Source organism: Lagopus muta, chromosome 22 (assembly GCF_023343835.1).
Source record: "Lagopus muta isolate bLagMut1 chromosome 22, bLagMut1 primary, whole genome shotgun sequence".
Taxonomy (NCBI): Eukaryota; Metazoa; Chordata; class Aves; order Galliformes; family Phasianidae; genus Lagopus; species Lagopus muta.
This window is the reverse complement of record NC_064454.1, coordinates 2,181,775-2,201,472: the sequence shown is the minus strand read 5'-3', so window position 1 is coordinate 2,201,472 and position 19,698 is coordinate 2,181,775. Positions and strand designations below refer to the sequence as shown.

Below are 19,698 nucleotides of genomic sequence, written 5' to 3'. Positions count from 1 at the left end.
TGCGAGGTGGGTGCCATCAGCACGGCCTCCTTTCTGAGAGCCGTCAGGTTTTCCTCTGCTTTGAGCATGCCATCTGTCTGCCTCATCCAGGGATTTGAGCTGCACGCCGAGTATTAAGTGTAAAGCAATCCCATTAAAACCATCGGTGTGAAGTGGAGCTTGGTTTGCACATCCTACTGAGCTGCAGCCATGGCTGTGTGATGCCCCAGGCTGGGCTTGCATGTCTTCACAGCTTTATGGCAGCTGGGGGGGGTCTGTACCTGCATGTAGGGCATGTCAGAGGGATGGTGTGCTCTGGTCCATTTGCACCATGCCGAGCTAAAGCAACAGCCAAGCTGCCCTGCTGGTGATCTCCATGCTTTGCCCTTGCTTTTTCCCAGCGATCAGCACCTTGGGGCATGGTGTGAGTGCACTGAAGCAGAGCCTTTAGTTCCCAATGAAGCTCCATAGGGATGTGGCAGCATGCAGTCCATGGGGTGACGGAGCAGCAGGACTCAAGTTTGCATTTTCTGCCACGCCGAGCTCGAGCAGGGCGATCAATTTGAAGAATGGGCTGCGTTTTTTTCACAATTACCTCAGCTTTTCCCTTTGCTAAATTCATGCGATAAAATGCATTACATGAAACAGCACGGAAAATAAAAGTTGGGTTTGGCGGAGCAATCCTGATTTAGTGCAAAGATAAAACAAGATAAAACAACTGGAAAAATTAAGTGGGATAAATAAATCCTGGCCGATAGAGCCAAGGGGGTGAGGGGGGGAAAGGAGGAGAGGTTTGCACTTTGCATGGAGAGCTGCTGCTGGGCGAGCAGCTGGGCAGCACTGGACCAGCTGTGGATGGTTTCAGGAAGGCTTTCATCCTGGAAGAGCATTTTCCATAGGGAAGGGTTGCTTGGCTGGTGTTGTTTGCAGTGCAGAAGGATGCTGTGCGTTCAGAGGTTGGATTTACCTAATTCTGGTGGTGCTCTTGCTGTAAGCACACCTGCCCTTGGGATCTCCCAGGCGATAGGTAGGGGAATGCTCTCGCTTTGGGGTGAAGAAATAAGAATAGGGGAAAAGCACGAAGCAGGGCAAGGTGTGGGGGAAGAGGTGTTGGGCTGAGTTGCCAAATATGCTGGGTAAAAATTAGCAGCTGCAAGCATGCAAGGAGAAAAGGTGGGGAAGAAAGGGGGATGGGGACAGATGGAGAGAAGGAGGGAGAGAAGGAGGAGGTGGGAGAAAAGGAGGAGGGGATAACAGTGCAGAAAGGCTGTGGTTAGGAGTCCCGTAGCCCCGCACCCAGATGCCACCCGTATGTAATGGGGTGCCAATATTGAGCAGCTCTGCCTATCTGCCATGGGGCTGAGCTGTGTGCTGTGGCCCTCTGGTGTGAAATTTGCCATGCCCTAGCAGAGCAAGATGTGAAAGGAACCTGGCTTCTGCTATCTGTGGGCAGGGGCTGCAGCAGTGCTGCTTTGAACAAGCTCTGGGGCTTCCAGAGGGAGTGCTGGAGGACTTCTGCTTCCCCCAGCACTGGGGTGAACCCTGCGAGCAGGGCTTGGTGCTTTGATTAAATACCTGGTGTTCTGCCCTCCTTTCAGTGCTCCCTGCTACTCTGTGAGGCTTTGCTTTCCTGGGTGAAGCTTTAACCCCATTTCCTTGTGCACGAGGCTGAATGGCTCGGAGACTTGGAGCAACACAAAGAAAGCTGTTTCCCAGGAAGATCTGTGGTTTTCTCTGCATGGTGAGGGCTTTTCCTCTTTGGCTGTGCACAGCCTGGGCAGGAGTTGCTGCCCAAGGAGGGGCAAACCTTGCTGCTGCCACTGTATCAAGGGTAGGTTCAGGTTGGGATAGTGGAAGCCCATGGGTTGTGCTCCTGGGAAGGACGTGGGTTGTGAATATCTGCAAGGAGGTAGCAGTGATCCTTGGGGCTCTTCTGGCTCGTCTGGGTGAGGCAGCGCCTGCACGCACAGAGGTGACACTTGGTGGCCAAATGCCATTGGGCTCTGGTGCCGTTGGGTAGCCCACCCCTCACTGCATTGCCAGGGAAGCTCTGCTCACTCCGAGCTGCACACACAGCTTCTCTGTGCTTCCCTCTGTTGCAGCAGGGGAAAATAATGTGAGGTTGGAGAAGAAAGTCAGTGAGTGGGTCCTGGAGCCCTTGGGCTGCTCCCCGGTGCGGAGCAGCGCTGCCGCTGAGCGGCTCATGGCCCCCGGGCTCCGGTCCTTCACTAATTACTTCCAGGCCTGTACTCTTGACATTTGCAAGCTCCTGATTAGAGCAACGAGGGAGAAATCTCCAAGGGAGATAGAGGCCAAACTGCGCCACTAATAAAAGCAGAGATTGACAACCGGCTGGGAAGGCAGCGAGGGAGGTGGAGGGACTTGTCCTTGCAGTCTCGGTTTCTTTCTGAGCCTCTGGGATGATGAGAGAAGGTCAGGGCTTGTTAACGTCACCGTGAGGAGCAGCATCCGCCGCTGCCATATGCCTGCTGCCCCCAGGGCTCGTGCCAGCCTCCCAGTCCCTCTTAGCTGCATGGTATTATTGGACATGGACCTGAGCTGAGGCCACCTGCAGAGCCCCCCATACGACCTGCGGTCTGCAGATGTCTGGAAAGCCCAGCCCTGCTTTCCTGCCTTCTCGCTTGGTGTCGGGATCGCATTTTTGCAGCCTCCTGCGTTTTGAGCTTTCTCTCCCTCACCCTTTTCTCCCCCATGTGCCAGCTTGCTCCCTTCATTCAGTGGCAGTGACAGTGATGGGGCAGCCTAGAAGACGGAGCAGGAGAGGCTCCAGCTGTTTGCATTGCTTTGGGGTGATGCTTACGGCGTGCAGCATCACCATGCGGCCCCAAAGGGGGCTGCTGTGAGGGGAGACACATGGCAAAGCAGCAAAGGGACCGTGATGGTGTGCAGCTGGCAGTGGGATGTCACTCCCTTGTTACCCAGAGGAGCATGCAGGTGTTTCTGCCTCATCCATCACCCCTTGCTGCTGCCTTTTCCCTTCCCAGGCACAAGCATCGTCACTGGGGCTACTGAGTAGTGGGGGAGCTTGGCTGCATTGAAACATTTGAAACATTGCTTTCCTCCTTGTATCTCCGAGCTCAGAGTGGCCTCGGGGGTGAGCATGGTTGAGGCGTGTTGCCTGCAGCCTCCTGCAGAGCTGTTCCAGGCTGTTGGGTCCGTACCCATTTAGGTAGGTTTCTGTTACATAAATATGCAGAGCACTCTCTTTCCAGCCCCCTTTCCCCTCCCCAATGCCCCATATATGCTCACCTGTGCCCAGCTGTCTGCAGCAGCCACTTCAGCTATCCATCTATCCATTTATGCCCTACCTATGCATCTGTTCATGTAACCACGTCTCTCCAGCCTCCTCAGAGTCTCATTCGGAGGCAGACAGCCTTCTTCCCCTTTCAGTCTCTCCTTTCCTGAATTGCACTGTCTCTGGCAGGCTCACTGCTATGCGCACTCCTCGCCTACAGCTTCCTGTCCCAAGGGATAAACAACATTTCCCCAGTGGAGCATCTGGTCCTTGCAGTATTCTGCCCCTGGAGCTGCTCCCAGTGCTGGAGGAGGCTCAGCAGCGCTTGGGGTTGGGCTCTCTGATGGGTGGGGAGCTGCAGTGGGTTTGTGCTGACTTCTTTCCCTCTGCTGCTCCTTCTCTGCCACAGCTTTGCTTTCTCTGCGCTGTGTGAGCAGATAAGGCAGGAGATGGGGTGTCCTTCATCCCCATCTCTCCCCCCAGAGGATGCCTGCTGCTGGCTGCATATTCAGGGTTAAGCTAACTTTCCAATGGCAAACTCAGCCCTGCTTTTCCCCGTGCTTCCCTCACTGCCCTATTTATCCAAGCTGCAGTGAGCATCCCTCCGGTGCCTGCAGCCATAGCTAGTGCCGGGAGCCAGCGTGCAGCTCTGCAGTGCTAGCCTGTGGCTAGGGATGTATTTAGGGTCACTGCGTCTCACTGGCACTGTGCTCTGCTCATAATTGGCCTCGGGAGCAATGCAAACCCTTTGCAGATCTCCATCAGTTTTAGTAGCCATGTGTGGGTCTCTGGACTAGGCTGGGGCCAGGAATTTGTGAAAACCCTTTCACAGGCCCTTCCATTCTTCCTCTAGCCCCTTTCCCAAGAAGCATTCAGCAGAAGATGCCCTTTGGGGGACGGCACCCAAACATGCTGTCCTACTGGTGTGGGCACAAGTAGTTGTACAGCATGGTGTGGGAAGCAGCAGCACGGCATGGAGTTTTGTCTGTAGGCACAGAGATGTGTCTGGGTGGTCTGTGAGGTCTTGGTGTGCCCCTTTGCTCTTGGAGCAGCTGAATGGAGGTTTGGGGTTGTCTCTGGACAGCAAGGCATTTATTTATTGCTGGTGTCTGGGGCTGCTCTGGTGGGAGCGGCGAACCCAAGAGCTTCTGACTGCAGTGTCACAGCAGAGCAGGTGTGAGGATGGCAGGGACAGAGCATGGGATGCCCTGGAGCTCCTCTGCATCCTATGCAGTCCTCTGGGGCACACACGCAGTGAGAGGACACCACGTCCCCCTGCCCTAACCACGAGCATCCTTCCAGCCTTTCTGCTGCACAGACACAGGAGAGAACGCCATCCCCGCTCTGCGTGCATCGGGGAAGCATCAACAGGTGGATGCAGGGAAAGAAGCAGCGAGGTGTGGCCGGGTGGGCTGGGCAGCCGGCATCCCGCCTCTCCTCGGGGGCTGCATTGCGAGCTGCGCGCCGTGTGTTGCATGATTAAAGCCCTCTCTGCAGCAAGGGGCTGCGAGGGTTAACGCAGGGCGCGGGGCTGCAAGCGGCCGTCCTTTGCTGGTGTGCGGTGCTGTGAGCGTGCGGGAGCCAAAGTGCCGGTCAGTGATGGAGCCGCTGCCATGACAACCCCGGGCAGAAAGCCTGCGTGCCGCGCAGGGATGCTCCCGAGCAGCCGTGCCGCCGGGGCTGGGATGCTGCCGCCCTTCTGCACCCCGTCTGCCCCACTGCTGCGCTGAGAGCAGCCCCTGCTGCAGCCCCAACCTGCAGCCACCTCCTGCGCCCGGCACCGAGGAGCGCCGCGTCCGGACATCGCCTGCAGCTCCGCGGGGAAGTTTCGATCTTGCGACAGAATCGGCATTTGGGGAGCTTTGGTTTTTTTGGGGCTTTTTTTTTTTTTTTTTTTTTCGTCTTCTCTGTTTTCCTTTTCCCTCTCTTCTTTAAAAAGCAAAAAGAACAGCAGCCAGCCAGCGACCCAACTCCAAGCCCGCTCTGCTCCCCCAGCCTGCTTTTATGGCCGCCCTCCCTTTCCTGCCAGAGACACTTACGTTTCCTCCTTGGGTTATAAACTTTTGATGCCAGCTCTCCGCAGCGCGTGCCCAACTGAATCTTAAAGTAGCGTCTCGAGCAGACACAGCTCTGTGACCTTCATCTCTTGCTCCGCACCTCCTCTCCTCCTCTTCCTCCTCCCCCCGGCCCTCCCGTCCTCCTCCCTCACCCGAGGATACTGGGGACTCCCTCCGGATGCCGCTCGGCAGGCTCAGTGCTCGCAGGCTGCCTTTCCAGGGGCTCTCCTGATCTCCGTGGAGCTCCGCATCGCTCGCCTCCGCGCCCGCCCCGGTGGTTTTGCTCCCCCCCGTCCCCACACACACGCACCCCCTCCCTCCTCTCCCCCCTTTTCGCTCCCGGTGGCCTCGTCGGGTGTGTTTTTTGCCTGGTGGAAAAGTCCCTGCTGCCCAGGATGGGGGTCGGTGGGTGCTTAGCCCTGCCCTGGAGGTGCCTAGTCGTCCTCTGTCTCAGGCTGCTCTTCCTTGTGCCCGCAGGAGTGCCCGTGCGCAGCGGAGATGCCACCTTCCCCAAAGCTATGGACAACGTGACTGTGCGGCAAGGGGAGAGTGCCACGCTCAGGTAGGAGCTGCTGCCTCGGGCTGTGCTGGGGGGAGGGCGGGGGGTCTCGTTGTGCTGCTGTGTCGTGATGGGATCGGTGTGGTGCGGCGAGATCCCCGTGTGCGTAATGGGATCTGTGCGCCGTGCGGTCCTGGGACCGGCTTGTGAGTTTGGAGCCGCTTTGGGGAGGATGTGTGGCTGGGGGCTGCGCGCGGAGCGACCCCCTCCTGCCGCTGCCTGGTGCCAGACGTGGGGCTGACAAAGGGGCGAGGTGGCAGACGGCAACTGAGCGCTGCCTGCAAGTTGTCTGCATGCGGAGGAGGGTCCGCGCCGTGCCGGCGGTTTGCAGGGCTGCGATGCCTCGGAGGTGTCGGTGGCTCGGCTCGATCGCTTGATAGTCTCTGCACGGATCTGTTAATATCAAATCAATCTTTTACTCCAGGGGTGCATCTTATGAATTCTGATGGATGTTTTACCTTAACGCGGGTTGCTGGAGGAGAAATGCAAGCGGCTTAGATGCAGATGGGCCACTTGTAGGTTGCATAGTACAGCACAGCATCCCTTTTCGTTCCCTGAGCGAGTTACAGGTGTACGTGGTGCATCGCCTGTGTAGGACATGGGCTCTCAGAGGCACGGCAGTGGTGCAGGTGGATGAGCAGAGAGCACACGGATTGTGTCAGGGCTTTGGGTTGTGCTGTGCAGGTCATGCTGCGCGTGTTCCCTTGCTCAAAACCTGAAAGCCAGGGCTGCAGCAGACAGCAGCTGCTCCCAAAGCCACAAGCAGGCTGAGAGCATCGTGCCCTCTGTTAGCTGCGAAGCCGGAGCTGCTTGAGGCTGCTGTGCTTGGAGGTACAGGGTCAGACACGCTCCTTGTGGTCTGGGAAAGGGGGAAACATTTGGTACATAGTGTGGATAAAGGGGCTGGGTGCTGCCTGGAGGGCAGGGATGCTCACTCCAGTGCTGTCCCCTCTGGAGCAAAGCTCCAGGAGATGCTGTAGGGCTCCCTGTGGGCACGAAAGAAGACAGTGGATGGATTTCTGACCAGGGCTAGAGATGTGCCCCTGTTGTCCCTACACCTGCCCAGCACGTGCGCTGGGAGCTGCGGCGGTGCAGTGCTTTGGGACACTGCTTTGTGCCTGGGGCTGAGGACCCACTGGGACACCCTTGTAGTCGTGCCATACAACAGGACCATCCCAGAGGTGATGCTGGTGGCAGGCAGCAGAAGCGATGCCCATGGGCTTGCTGGGGGCAAGAGCTGCAGGGGCTGAGCCCCCTCCCCAGGGCCAAAGGCTGCTGGGCTCTGTGCTGGCCGAGGCTGCTGCCAGCAGAGGGCTGACTTGGATTTCTTTCTTTTTTTCTTTTTTTTTTTTTAAAGCTCCTGGCCTCCTTTTGGTGAGAGGGGATGTTTGTGAAGCAGGCAGCCCTGGCGTGAGGGGCTTTTAGCCTTCCTGTAAACTCTGCAGCCCCCATTGGGACTTAGAGGGATCCCTGCCCTGAAAGTGTTTTCTGTGCCCATTTCCCTTCCCAGCATCTACTCTTGCCCATGCTCTGTGGTGCACCTTCCTATGCTCTCATCTCCTCCCTTTCTATCTTCAAGTTCAGCTTTCCCTGCTGCAGTCATTCCATTTTGCTCTAAGCCCCCCAGTCTTATCTTGCATTGCTGTTTCCTAGTGTTACCCCCCCTTCCCTGCAGCCTCTGGGCAGCAAGCAGCCTTCTCTGGGGCTAAGGATTGGGAAGACATTACAGACAGCAAGCACAAGTGGAGCATTGCAAGGATTTATTTGTTCTGTTGACAAGTAGAAGGAAGGAATTGCCCTGGGCCCAGCAGGCAGCCACGCACCTGCAGCCAGCACTGTGATTTGGGGGGCAGAAGGCACACGGCGTGCAGTGGTGGTGTGCTGAAGGATCGTGCAACTCATCTGAGGGACCTACGGGAAGAGCTGTGTTGGAGCTTTGCTGGGCAGAGAGAAGTTGCTGCGTGGTTCTCAGCGTGGCTTCGGGTCCTTACAAGAGGGGTGGTGGCTGCTGGTGGACATGCAGCGTGGGGACCCTCATTTGGCCAGCTGCTGGCATGGAGTGTGGGCTTCGTTGTCCTCCTCTCAACTCGTTGCTTGGCTCTCAGACCAGAGACTGAGAGCCACAGCTCCAGGTCATGGCACTTGTAGGCATAGCCACCATCCTGCCACGTCTGGAAGGTCCCCATCCATCCAGCACAGACACCAGAAGGGACATCAAAGGGCTGAGCCTCCGAGTGCCATTGGCTTCAGTAGGGCTGATGGAAGCTCTTTGCGTTCTGAGATCTTGAAACCCACATTTCATTGCAGAGGGGAGTGGAGAGAGAGAGCAGAGCTGCGTGGCAGCAATGGGGGAACATGGAGGCCTTTCAGTCTGGGTGTAGTTTTCCTGTGTTGGATTTTGGGTGCTCTCCTCCCCGTTTCTCCACTCTTTTTCTTGGGAAGGCTCCGCAGAATCCTTGCAGAAACAAAGGCTCCATCTGCAGGCAACTTCTGGGTCATCTTAGCTCAGCAGCAAACGCTTCCCCCACAGGCAGAGACTGTTGATAATTCACTACTTTTTTATTGTAAGAACAAACAATTCCCATAATAGTCATGCACCTTTCCTCTCTGGGGAACTGGCGGCAGTTTGCAAATTCTCCGTGTGCTATTAAAAATAAAATCAAGCTTCCTGCTCTCTGACTCCAAAATACAGAGCCTGCTGTGAAGCAGGGCAGGTGTTTGGATGGCAACAGCAACCCAAGCTGTGCACCAGTTTGGGGCATGGAATGGAACAACAAGCACACTGGTAGCAGTAAGGAAGGGTAGGGATTAATTGCCCAGCTGGGATTTGGTGCAGATTCAGTTCTGCTTTTGGGAAGCAGAGCCTCAGGCTGGATGTGTGCTGCCTTGGGATGGCACTGGGGTGTTGTCCCAAAGGATGAGCCCAGCCTGAAGCCTTGCTGTGTGTTTTAACACATCTGCATTGCACTTTGTAGCCTCTTTTCCATTGTCAGAGTTCAGCATCAATCCAGGGTTGAAGTGCAGGCAGAGCTGCTGCGGTGGCAAATATTCAAGTGGTGTAAAAGCAGGGATATATAGTAAATTGGGTCGTATTGCTGGTGCTGCCAGCAAATCGACCTTTTATAACAGGCATCAGTACAGTTCATAAAGACGTAAAACAACAGCTGCTCAAAATTTCAAGGCTTTATAGTTTTATCTGTATTTAAGAAATATTGGCTCTTTTTTTTTTAAGGACAGAGGCAGTGTGTGTGAGCGCCTGGGGGGAGCACTGGGATGGATGGGTGCATTGGGCCTTGTGCTCAGCTGTCACTGCAGGGACATCAGCACCTGGGGGGTTCCTTGGCTGCTCCCTGCCTCAGTTTCCCCATCTGTAGGTCGGGGGCAGCAGTGGCTGTTTCTCAGAGGTAATTAGAAGAGAAAGCTGGTTGACTGTACCAAAAGTAGCAGGTATCTGTACCTGAGTTTCCCACTAAAGCACATGGCAGAGATGCTTTTTCCCTGTATTTGAAGGCTTTTTCCCACAAAGCCCCCCTCCACCTTTCCATTCACTGCACCCCCCCATTTCTCATCAAGAAAAAGGACCAAAAGAACGGTGTAGCTTTACCAGCTCCCCAGTGACTGGCTGTCTTTTGTCCATTAGCCAGTATGAGAACAATTCCAATTACAGACAACAACAGCAAAAAAAAAAAAGAAAAAAAAAAGAAAAAAAAAAAAGAAAGCCAGAATAAAACACCACGAGACGCCTTTCCTCCATTTATTTTTGCAATTATAGTTTTAATTATTTCTGACAACGCCGCTGCTGCTGCTTCTCCTATGTTTTATTTATTTCTTTGTTGGTCACCATCTATTGCAATCTGTTTCCCTGCAGAATACAAGCTGCAGGACCGTGGGCTGTGGGTGTAGGTCTGGGCAGTCTAGAGATCAGCTTGGCTGCTTGCTTTCTGCATTGCCATCACACACAGGTTTGGTTTGCTTGCTGCCAGCCCTCAATTTCCCTTACCATTGATGGGGGTGCTGACACTCCCCATGCAACCTGGAGAACAGGAGCATTAACACAGCCACGTCTCCGCTGTTAAATCCGTGCTGAGAAGTGGGAAGAGGCTCCTGCTTTTTGTGTGCAGATGCTCAAAGCGTGGGGATTAGCAGGGAGAAGATTAGCGAGGACTTGCTCCATCGCTGCCCCTTTCCTCCCCCTCCTCCCCCAAAAGTTTTCTGGAGCAGCTAAATATATACCTGCCGTTTCCAAGGTAGAGCTCACTGCATGTAGGAGCTGTAATTGGCGACTCAGTGAAATTACAGCCACAGATTCTGGCATTTGGATCCTCCTGGCTGGCATAATAATTTCTCCCCAGGTAGCTGGTATTTAACTTGTCTTATCTGCTCCTGATAGTTATAATTACAGTGCCCGCTAATTTCACTGTAATGCTGCAACTGCTGGAGGGTGGTGTTGGGAGGGCCCCGTCCTGGCCAGCCCTTGGCCCAGTGTGCAGATGTTGGAGTCCCAGTGCAGGTGATGGAGGCCCAGTGTGCAGATGTTGGAGCCCCAGTGCAGGTGATGGAGGCCCAGTGTGCAGATGTTGGAGTCCCAGTGCAGGTGATGGAGGCCCAGTGTGCAGATGTTGGAGTCCCAGTGCAGGTGATGGAGGCCCAAGGTGCAGATGTTGGAGTCCCAGTGCAGGTGATGGAGGCCCAAGGTGCAGATGTTGGAGCCCCAGTGAAGGTGATGGAGGCCCAGTGTGCAGATGTTGGAGCCCCAGTGCAGGTGATGGAGGCCCAAGATGCAGATGTTGGAGGCCCAAGGTGCAGATGTTGGTGCTCTGGTGCAGATACTGGTTCCCCAGTGCAGATGCTGGAGCTGCAGTGCAGATGCTGGTTCCCCACTGGAGATGTTGGTGTCTCAGATGCCATCTCAAGCGGCAGTGCTGCACATTTAGTGGTCTATGTTTTGCAGCTGGAGCCTTGCTGGATGCACAGCAGAATGCAGCAGGCCCAGCCCAGCTCTGTGCCAGGAGGCAGAGATGTCACTTGCTGTCACCTCGAAGGCCAGGACACAAGTCCCCCTACTAGTGAGAAACCAACCTCCACGCTCAGTTGTTGAGCTCTGCTAGCCAGAAATAGCAACAAGCAGCGATATTCAGCTCCGGGGGATGAGACTGAACTGTTAGTAATCCGTTCACTATAGCGTACATGCAATCTTTTTGCAAGCATAATAAACTCCCCTGGCTGGTGAGCAGTAATAGCTGTCCTTCCCTGGATCAGCGTGCTGCTCCAGGAGCGCCAGCCTTTGTTTCTAGGAAGGGATTAGGTGTAAATGCTGCATAAGGGAACGGGGGCACAGAGGCTGGCTGCCACATCCCCGCTTCCAAAGAGTTCCTCTGCTCCCTCAGCTGCTCTCACAGTTTGCCTCCTCCACGTAGAGCCTTCCATTTCTCAGCCCTGCAACGCAGATGCTCTTTACAACAGCTGGACATATTGTGTTAAGTGATAATCTTTAGATACCGCAGCCGAGCAGGCAGTTCATAAGGAATATCTGATGCGGTGACTATCACTGCTCCTTCCGTCCTTGCGAGCAGCCTTTGAGGGTTCTGATGTTCTGGTTTTTTTTTCTTCTTCTTCTTTTTTTTTTTCTTCTTCTTCTTTTTTTTTTTATTAATGAGAAAAATAATTCCCCCACAGCCCCTGCCAGCGATTCGTAGCCTGTAATGGGTTGTTTACTGCAGGTTTGCCTCCATGTGTCTTGTCTTCCTTGACAGACAGAACCCTTCAAGGTCAGACATTCGGTGCAAAGCCTCGCGTATTGTACTTCTGTTTTCTTATGAATGTTTCCTGAGATTTGCTTAAAATGAGTTATTTCCATGACTGTGCTCACGGATGGGCTCGTTTCTCAGGATACAAGCAAGTCTCAAAGCTTGCTTCTCCGTGAGGAGGAGGAAAACAGCAGCTGCGTGGAGCAGGATGGGGTCGTGATGGGGGATTTTGCTGGCACCCGGTGCTGCATCTGGTGCAGGAGGAGTTCGGAGCAGAGAAACAAGGAGTTGGTGCAAAGTTGAGGGGCTGCCAGGCTGTGTGGGGTTGTGTTGGCTTTTCTTCTCTTGCTGTGTGTGTTGGCACCTGCTGGCTCTAGCTGGAAGAGGATGGAGGTGAAAGTACAAGAGGGGGCAAAGTTAGGAGTGGAAAAAGAGAATGGTCAAGGCAGGAAAGGAAAGAGGAAGAAGGGGGTTGGACTAGATGACCTTTAAAGGGTCCTTTCCAACTCCAAAGATTCTATGATTCTGAGGGGGGAGAAAAGGGAAAAACGGAGGGAATGGAAGTAAAAATCAGGACCAGTGACTCCCATCAGGGAGCTGGAGAGCGGCACTGAGAGATGAGTTCCTAAATCAGAGCCAGCTGGCAGCATGGGGAGCTGTGATCCCGGAGATGAACGGGCTTTGGCTGAATGCTGCTGGTAGTGGGGCTGGGATACGGCAGAGCTCCCCACCTCCTATTTATTTATGTTTGTTACGCGTGCATGTGTGTGTGTATATATATATATATATAAAATCTAACAAATTTCTAACCCATATAAATCCAATTACCCATGTTTTGCCTGCAGGGAGCGAGGGAGATTAATGTTTGGTATTTTGGCAGGGATGTAAAAAGAAATAGGTGGTAATAACAATGAAGGCTCGTAAAAAGGAGCCGATAGCCGTGTCTGTGCCCTGGGTGAAGGCCGTGGTTCTGGTGGGCAGAGGGGCAGGGAGCAGCAGGACATCCCTGGGTACCGTGGGAGAGGATGAGCAGTCGGATACGGAGCTGTGGGGTGGCTCAGCAGGGAGATGTGCACGCTGGGGACTGGTGGCTGTGCTGAGCCACTGCTGATGCTTCACCCCTGCACCACCCATAGGCATCACTCCTCCCTCGGCTGTGACACTGAGGATCCCCACCATCACCCCTCAGTTCCTCCACCCCTCTCAGCAGGGCGCTGCTCCCTCCCCAGTCACCCAGGGTCACATATTAATCACAGTTCAGATATTGTGTCCCTACAGCGCTTTCTGCCTCCCCGGCCGGCTCTGCATCAGGCTCCTTGCTCTCCCTTTATTACTACCACCAGTTTTATAACCCACTTTATCAGATGACTTTTTTCTTTTTTTTTTTTTCTTTCTAAAAAGAGCATAACCCGCGAGCAACTCATCATTTCAGAAACAGGGAGAGAGCCGTGAGCAGAGGAGAAAGCTTCCATGCTTGCACCTTAAATGAAGAGGCTGCTTTATGGCGTGGTTGCATTTAATTCAATCAAGGCAGTTAAAGCAGAGATTTAAGGTCCTTTGTGTGCTCGCAGGAGTTGCTCTGATGCAGCAGCAGGTAGAGGGAAAGATTAAACCCATTTCCAAGGAGACTCAAAGTAACTGTTGGAGGCAGCCAGGCCTGGGGCTTGCTGCAGCAATGCTACGTTGGGAAGCTGTTAGCATTCGTGTCACATCTGATCTCTCCCTCTGCCACCCTCCCCACTCTTGCTCCTTATTCCAATATACCCCTCTAAGTGGAATTGATTAATTTGGTTTTTTTTATTATTATAATATATAACTGGGGGGTGGGCCGGTTTTAATTAGTATTCTTAACTGTATGGTAATTAGGCCAGCTGGTCCCAGCCCTGCCTGAGTCACCCTCTCCTCCCATGTTCCTGCAATGAGGCTGTTTGGACTTAATTAAAGTTGGTCACCTGGAGCTGGTGGAGCAGTGGGAGGCTTGCAGGGCTTCAGAGGCAGTGACTGCTATGGGGGAAGCAGTGAGTTTCTCCCTGTGGCCATAGTTGGTGATGCTGGGACTGCATACAGCAGGCACTGCTTGTCCCAGAGGTGCAAGCACCCATGCTTTGGGGAGAATTCCCAAGGCTGATGCATCACTCAGGCTTTGCGCCTTGCTTTGAGGCAGGAGGCACCCATGGGCCTTTCTCATCTCTAATTTCAACATTTGTGCCAGCAGACAGCGCTGCCAACAGAGCTCAAATGCAGCCCAAGCGGGAGCTTAACGAGCTCTGAGAGCTGTCCGGAAAGTTATCCTGACACCAAGTGACAGACTCTCAATTGATATCCTCCAGAGACTTTAAACTCACTTCCCCGAGATTTCCAGAGCTGGTTTTGTTTCCTACCTGAAGGATCCTTTATCTGCCACGACACTTCCCCGCCTTGCCTCGTTGCTCCTGACGTCCCTGCTGCAGTGGGTAAACCCCTCTGAGCACAGCAGAACTCTTTGGGTTGTTCCTCTGCTTTCTGTGTTCACTGATGTCTCGCACTCCATCTCACAATGTCCCATGTAGGGGTGTCCAGAGAGAAGCACCTTGCATTCACTGTAAGATCTGCTTGCTTTTCCTTCCCATCACCCACTGGAGGATGAATTTACAGCCGTTCCTGTACTGGGGGTTATGCTGTGGCCCCATGGCTTTTAGTGACAGCCTGAGGCCAGGTTCACGCCTCAAACCTTCATTTTGTTGGGCCATTTGCAGCTCTCCCCAGCCAAGAGCCATGCGGGCGGCCCAGCCCTGGCTGCAGGGTCCTGCTGGGGCTGAGCTCTGACCCCTGCCCCACGCTCACTCTTGCTTTTTGAAACCCATGCTGCAATGGTTTTTCAAGCCTGATGCTGCACTTAGTGGGGTGCTGCCAAACCCATTGAGTCCAGCAGGTTTTTTCCCTTCAGAAGCCATTTAGCTTTTCCATTTCATCCGCAGGCTTCAGCCTCTCATCTTTCTTCTCCTCCCACGCTGTAGGTGTGCAGTCCTCCGAACCCTCCCAGCAAACTGCTCTAGGTCAGCACCCACCTGTAGAGCTCAGGGCTGCAGAGTGGGCACAGGGCTTGGTGTGCTCCTGCAGTGCTGCCAACACTTAACGATCTCTGCTGCTCGTTATCTTACATGGGGATCTCTGCAGCCTTCAGCCCATGCGTGTCTATTCTGATCCATTTTCCTGCAGGCAGGTGGGATGCTGGCGGGTCCCTTGGGCATCCTGCCTCCCTGCCCCAGGGCTGATGTCTATGGCAGCGCAGTGAGGACTCCCAGTGCCCTGATTTCTGTTCCTCTCCTCCATAGCAGAAGACTCAGGTCCTCAGCACGGGGCTGCTCAGAGCCATGTGCCTCTGCAGCTTACACTCAAAAGTTACCTTCAAGAACAAGGCTCTTTGTCATTAAGTTAATAGTACAGGGGAATGTGTGACGGTTATTAAAGTTTAACAACTCTGTCTATCTATCACCTAGCTGTTAAATCTTTATATGCCTTAAATAATCAATTGATGTTTAATTAACATACTGTACCATTGCTGGCTTCCTAAATCTATAATGATAAACCAAGTTACAAGTTATTGGACATTAATTACTAGCTGATGATTAGAAACAGCAAGACATTTACCAGCCTCATCCCAGATATAACACGGCGTGTCCGCCGCACGCTGCACGGCTCAACCGTGCTCACTGTTTCTTAATAATCAATGGCTGTTTAACATGCAATATTTGTCTAATTAGCGCTAAATTAAATCCTCATTGACAACACTTCAGGGTAAGAGATCTGCATCAAATATGATGGATTAGACACAGAAGGCCTGTTCTGGTGAGCGGAGAAGCGATGGCATTTGCTCCACTTGTCACGGGTGTCACATGGCTCCATGTCAGTGTCACCCTGGTCCTGGGGGCTGGGGGGGTGATGCCTTGATGCTGGGCTCACAGCCCTGGGACCCCCAGTCCCTCTGCTTTGCAATGATGGGTACCAGCAGCTCTTCCAGCACGTCCCATCCCAGTTTACCCACAGATGTACCTCTGTTTCCACACAGTGGGATGAGCTCTGGGCTGGAGCCACGGTGCTTTCCCACTGCATATTGTGCTCAGAAAGCGCTCAGGTCACCCCTCAGGCTGAGGGCTTACATCCATGTCTTGCCTCTGTCCCAAATGTGTCTATAGATGTAGATGTGGTCAGTAGGCATGGCAGGGATGGGATTCGGTTGAACTTGGCGATCTTGAGGTCTTTTCCAACTTTAATGACTGAATGATTCCATCTGGGACGCGATCAGCGGGCATGGTGAGGATGGGGTTGGGTTGGACTTGGTGGTTTTGAGGTCTTCTCCAACCTTATTGATTCTGCCATTCTCCGATTCTGGAGGACCCTCAGGTAGCTCTTAAATTGCCTTTTGCTGGGAGATTCACAAATGCAGCACAATAATCCAACTTGTCCCCCTCTTCTTTTCCATCCTCCATGCTTGCATGACCGCTTTTGAGGCATCCCTGCTGCCTGTTTGGGTGATGTGGATGGATACTGCAGCCTTAGCCTGATTTCCCATCAGTGATGCTGGGCGTGGGGTGGGAGCTGACAGCTGGGGGTGAGTGGAAGAGCAGCATAAGGGCGGTTTGTACGGGGAGAGCCGTGCTGTGGTTTGTCAGCAGACGTGGAGGTTGTTTTGTGAGAGCAGCGGGATGGATCGCATGGCCTGCGGCTCTTTCTGGGAATCAGCCTGCCCTTCACACTCAGCGTGGATGTAATTAACTGTGCTGATAGGATGTTATGCCAACAGCAAAGCAGAAAACACCAGAAAATGAATCAGAAGCGATGCTGGGGCTGCTCGGCGTGCTGTCTCCTGCTGCATGGCATATGCATGGGCAGCCTCTGACAGAGGGCAGGGTCGGTGCCTGGAGAGGAGCAATACAGCACGGGTTGGGTTTGGGGATGCTCCCTGCAGTGTCTGCATTGCTTTGCCTCAGCTGAGCTGCTCTGTCTGCATACAAGTGAGACGAATGCTCCCTGGGAGGTGTTCCTCTGCTTGATATTGGATGGACAACTCCCAGATCTCAGGAGCAGATCCTGGGTTGTAACTCACAGGTCTTTCGCTGCTCCCACCTTGAAGCCCGGATCCTGCAGAGTGGGATGGGTGCCTCACCCTGCAGGAGCTGGGAGATGGGAAAGAAGGCAAACAAATAAAAATGACTTCCAATTAGCAATTGAAATTGTTCTTAAAAGAATTTGCCTATTCTGCAAGGAATGTTTGGTAATTGATAGCAATTTCTAGCAATTAAATACAAATTAATTCGTGCTACTGAGGAGCAGTTTATTTATGGCTCTGTATTTATGGGCACTCCCTCTCCTTAAAAAATATCGTCGCAGCTTTTGATAAGTAATTAGAGTTCACTGAATAATTTCCCAATGTAGGTATGAATTTTAAATAATTTTTATTACCGAGCAAGCATTTTGTTGTACTGCTGAGTGAGGGGCTGTCAGCATTTACAGCAGCTGGGACAGGCGCTGTGCAGGCAGAGCTGCTCGCTGCCCAGGGTGACTTGCAGAGATGGGTACATCTGTGGTAATCCTGCAGTTGTGCACATCCCTGTTCGTTCTGTAGCAGATGAGATCGTTGTGTAATGTGTAATGCTGTTTGCAGGGCTTGCAGTGATTGTTTTTAGGGGTGCTGGGGGTGGGTTGTGCTGTTTTTGTCAGGTGGGAGGATGAGCCTGAGGACCACAGGACAATAAATAGCCCTTCTGCGCAGGGAGCAGTGCTGACAACCCCACCTTCAAGTTATAGGTTGAGGGTTATTTGAGAGCTTGGGCCTTTGCAGGACCTCAGAGCTCTCTGGACCCTTGCTTGCTGCTTTTCCCTTTGTCAGCTGCTGGTCCCTCTCTTTTCTTCCAGGGCTGTGCTGTCCCCTCGTGTCACTGCACTGCCTGCTCTGACTTGTTTCTGCTTCATTACTGAGCTTGATTAAATGGTGCTTGTATGGCCAAGGGTTGGGAAAACACACAAAGAGACTTTTCTACTCATCTGAGGCACTTAGATACCGCAGAGACAGATGCTGAAGGGATGGAGAGAGACAGAGTTTGACATTGCGGCTGCAGTAATGAGATGGAACCCATTAGGGCAGCGTCCTCCTGGGGTCCAGATGCCTCCGAGGAAAAGAGGAGGTAGAGACAGAGCCTTGGGAGCAAGGAAGGGCTCCCTCTGAAGAGGAAGAGAGCGAATTGGACAGCTGTCCTGTCCTTGAGCTGGGGATGGCTTGCTCTGAAATGCGGTTTAGCAGGAGATAAGGTGGGGAGAAAATGCGGGTGAGGAGGTTTTGACCTCAGCATCTCCCTCTGTATCTTATTTCATGGAGGCTGTGAGTCATGATGTCGGTGTGCACAGAGCTGGATTTAGCTTTATCTGGGTGATCCAGCGGCTGTAACATCAGTCTGTACATGGGGTGATGCTAAGAAAGGGCACTGCTCTCATCACCTCTCCAAGAAGGAGGGCAATGTCTCTTAGGCTATCAGCTCAAACCTATCTCTGGCTGCTCTTGCAAGTCTCTCATAGCTGGGGAGGGCTGCAAAAAGTTGGTGACTCCTATTGCAAGGGAACTGGGATGGGCTGCAAGGTCTGTGCGATGGTGCAAGGATGCTCTCTTAGCATGGACAGGGATGGGAGTGATTTTGAAGGGCGAGCAGCAACTTCAAACCAGCAGCTTTGTGGTCTTGAGCTCTCCTGTCTGGCAGTCTTTGCTGAGATTCTACAGCCCAATTATTTCGTGCCATGCTGGAGGAGCACGCAGCTTTCCTGCCTGCCCATCTGCACACCTCGGAGCGTGCTTCACTTCAGTGCTTTCCTTCTACACGCTCCCTGCTGCTGCTGGGGTCTGGGGCACAGCAATAGCTTTCATCTCCTCTCCTTTCTTGTGAGGAATCAGAGCTGGTGGCGTTTGGCCTCTGCACTGCAGGTCTGTGGTTTGTTAGGAGCTGTTTGCTCCGTGCTGCTCCGTGCAGCGGGGATGCTGAGGACCCTTTGGATTAATCATCTGCCTGACTGCAAGGGATGAGACCCAGTGACCCAGCAGGTGCTCCCCAGGAGCTGCAATTCACCCTGTGATCTGAGCTCACTGGTGTCTGGATACGGAGATCTTAGGAGATTGTTGAGACTTTTAACTGTGGTCTCTGATGGCCCCGCTCTCCCTTCCGGCAACTCCGAGACTCGTGCTCGTGTGATTAACTTCACATCCAAAAAGTCACTGCCTCTGTGAAGCTTCAGGACTCAGCTGACTGCTTGAGTGCCCTGCAAGCCTCCAGCCAAGGGTCAGCCAAGCTGCTGCTGCCAGAGCAGCTCAAAGGCTCCAGGTTTGAAAGCAAGAGTACTTCTCTGCTCTTTGATGGAGGAGTGAAGTGCCTGCAGACTGCGCGGGGCGGAAACAGGGAGCTGGGCAGCCTGAACAAATATGCTCAAGATCCTTCTGCACAGAATGTGATCAGAATCGTGACATGCTCAGCACGAGGGTCCTGGAGTGGCTCTTTCTGGCCCGAAGGCTGTGATCTGTGTGCCTTGGTGAGGAGGCTGGCCTCAAGGAGATGGAGGGGAGGGAGGTGAGCCACCCAAATCCCTGCTGGAGCAGCCATGGTTAAGCTCCTGCAGCAGGATTGCTCAGCAGTGATTCATCAGCCCCGTGCTGCTAACAGGTTTGTTTTGCTGTCTGCAGTGGTAGACAGGGGTGGAGGATCAGCACTGCCTCTGTGTCATCCCCTGGGAGTGACATTCTCTGAGTTCCAGGTGACTCTGAAATACCACTGCATGGACAACTGCAGCTGAGGTCAGAGATGTTGTAAGTAGATGCTGAAAGCAGGGCTGAGAGCAATGGTGGCCCTGCAGTGACGGCTCGCCAGCATCCCACTGACTGTTTGTGGGGCTCTTTGGAGGCGTGCATACTCAGGATGCAGACGTCCCTTTGGCATTTCAGTGCAGGTGGCTCAAACCTTCTCAGAAGCAGTCCTGGCCACCAGACAGACTGGATTCGTTAGGCTGAAGCCTCCCTGTCTTCTTTGCCATCTTCCTGATGGCAGCCCGTCCCTCCACCAAATAAAAATTCCGCGCACGGAG

The 19,698-nt window shown here is 53.5% G+C and overlaps 1 protein-coding gene across 6 annotated transcripts in view; it reads left to right on the top strand.

The window, feature by feature from the left end:
- Nucleotides 1-19,698, top strand: part of LOC125703581 (opioid-binding protein/cell adhesion molecule homolog) — a 290,009-nt gene that overhangs the window by 196,499 nt on the left and 73,812 nt on the right. For 4 of the 6 annotated variants that reach the window (XM_048968245.1, XM_048968244.1, XM_048968246.1 and 1 more), the window contains one exon: nucleotides 5,770-5,854. In XM_048968245.1, the coding sequence (XP_048824202.1) occupies nucleotides 5,770-5,854 (85 nt within the window). Of the gene's footprint in view, nucleotides 1-5,672; nucleotides 5,855-19,698 lie in introns of those variants that run through there. The other 2 variants (XM_048968247.1, XM_048968242.1) reach the window with 2 other exon arrangements.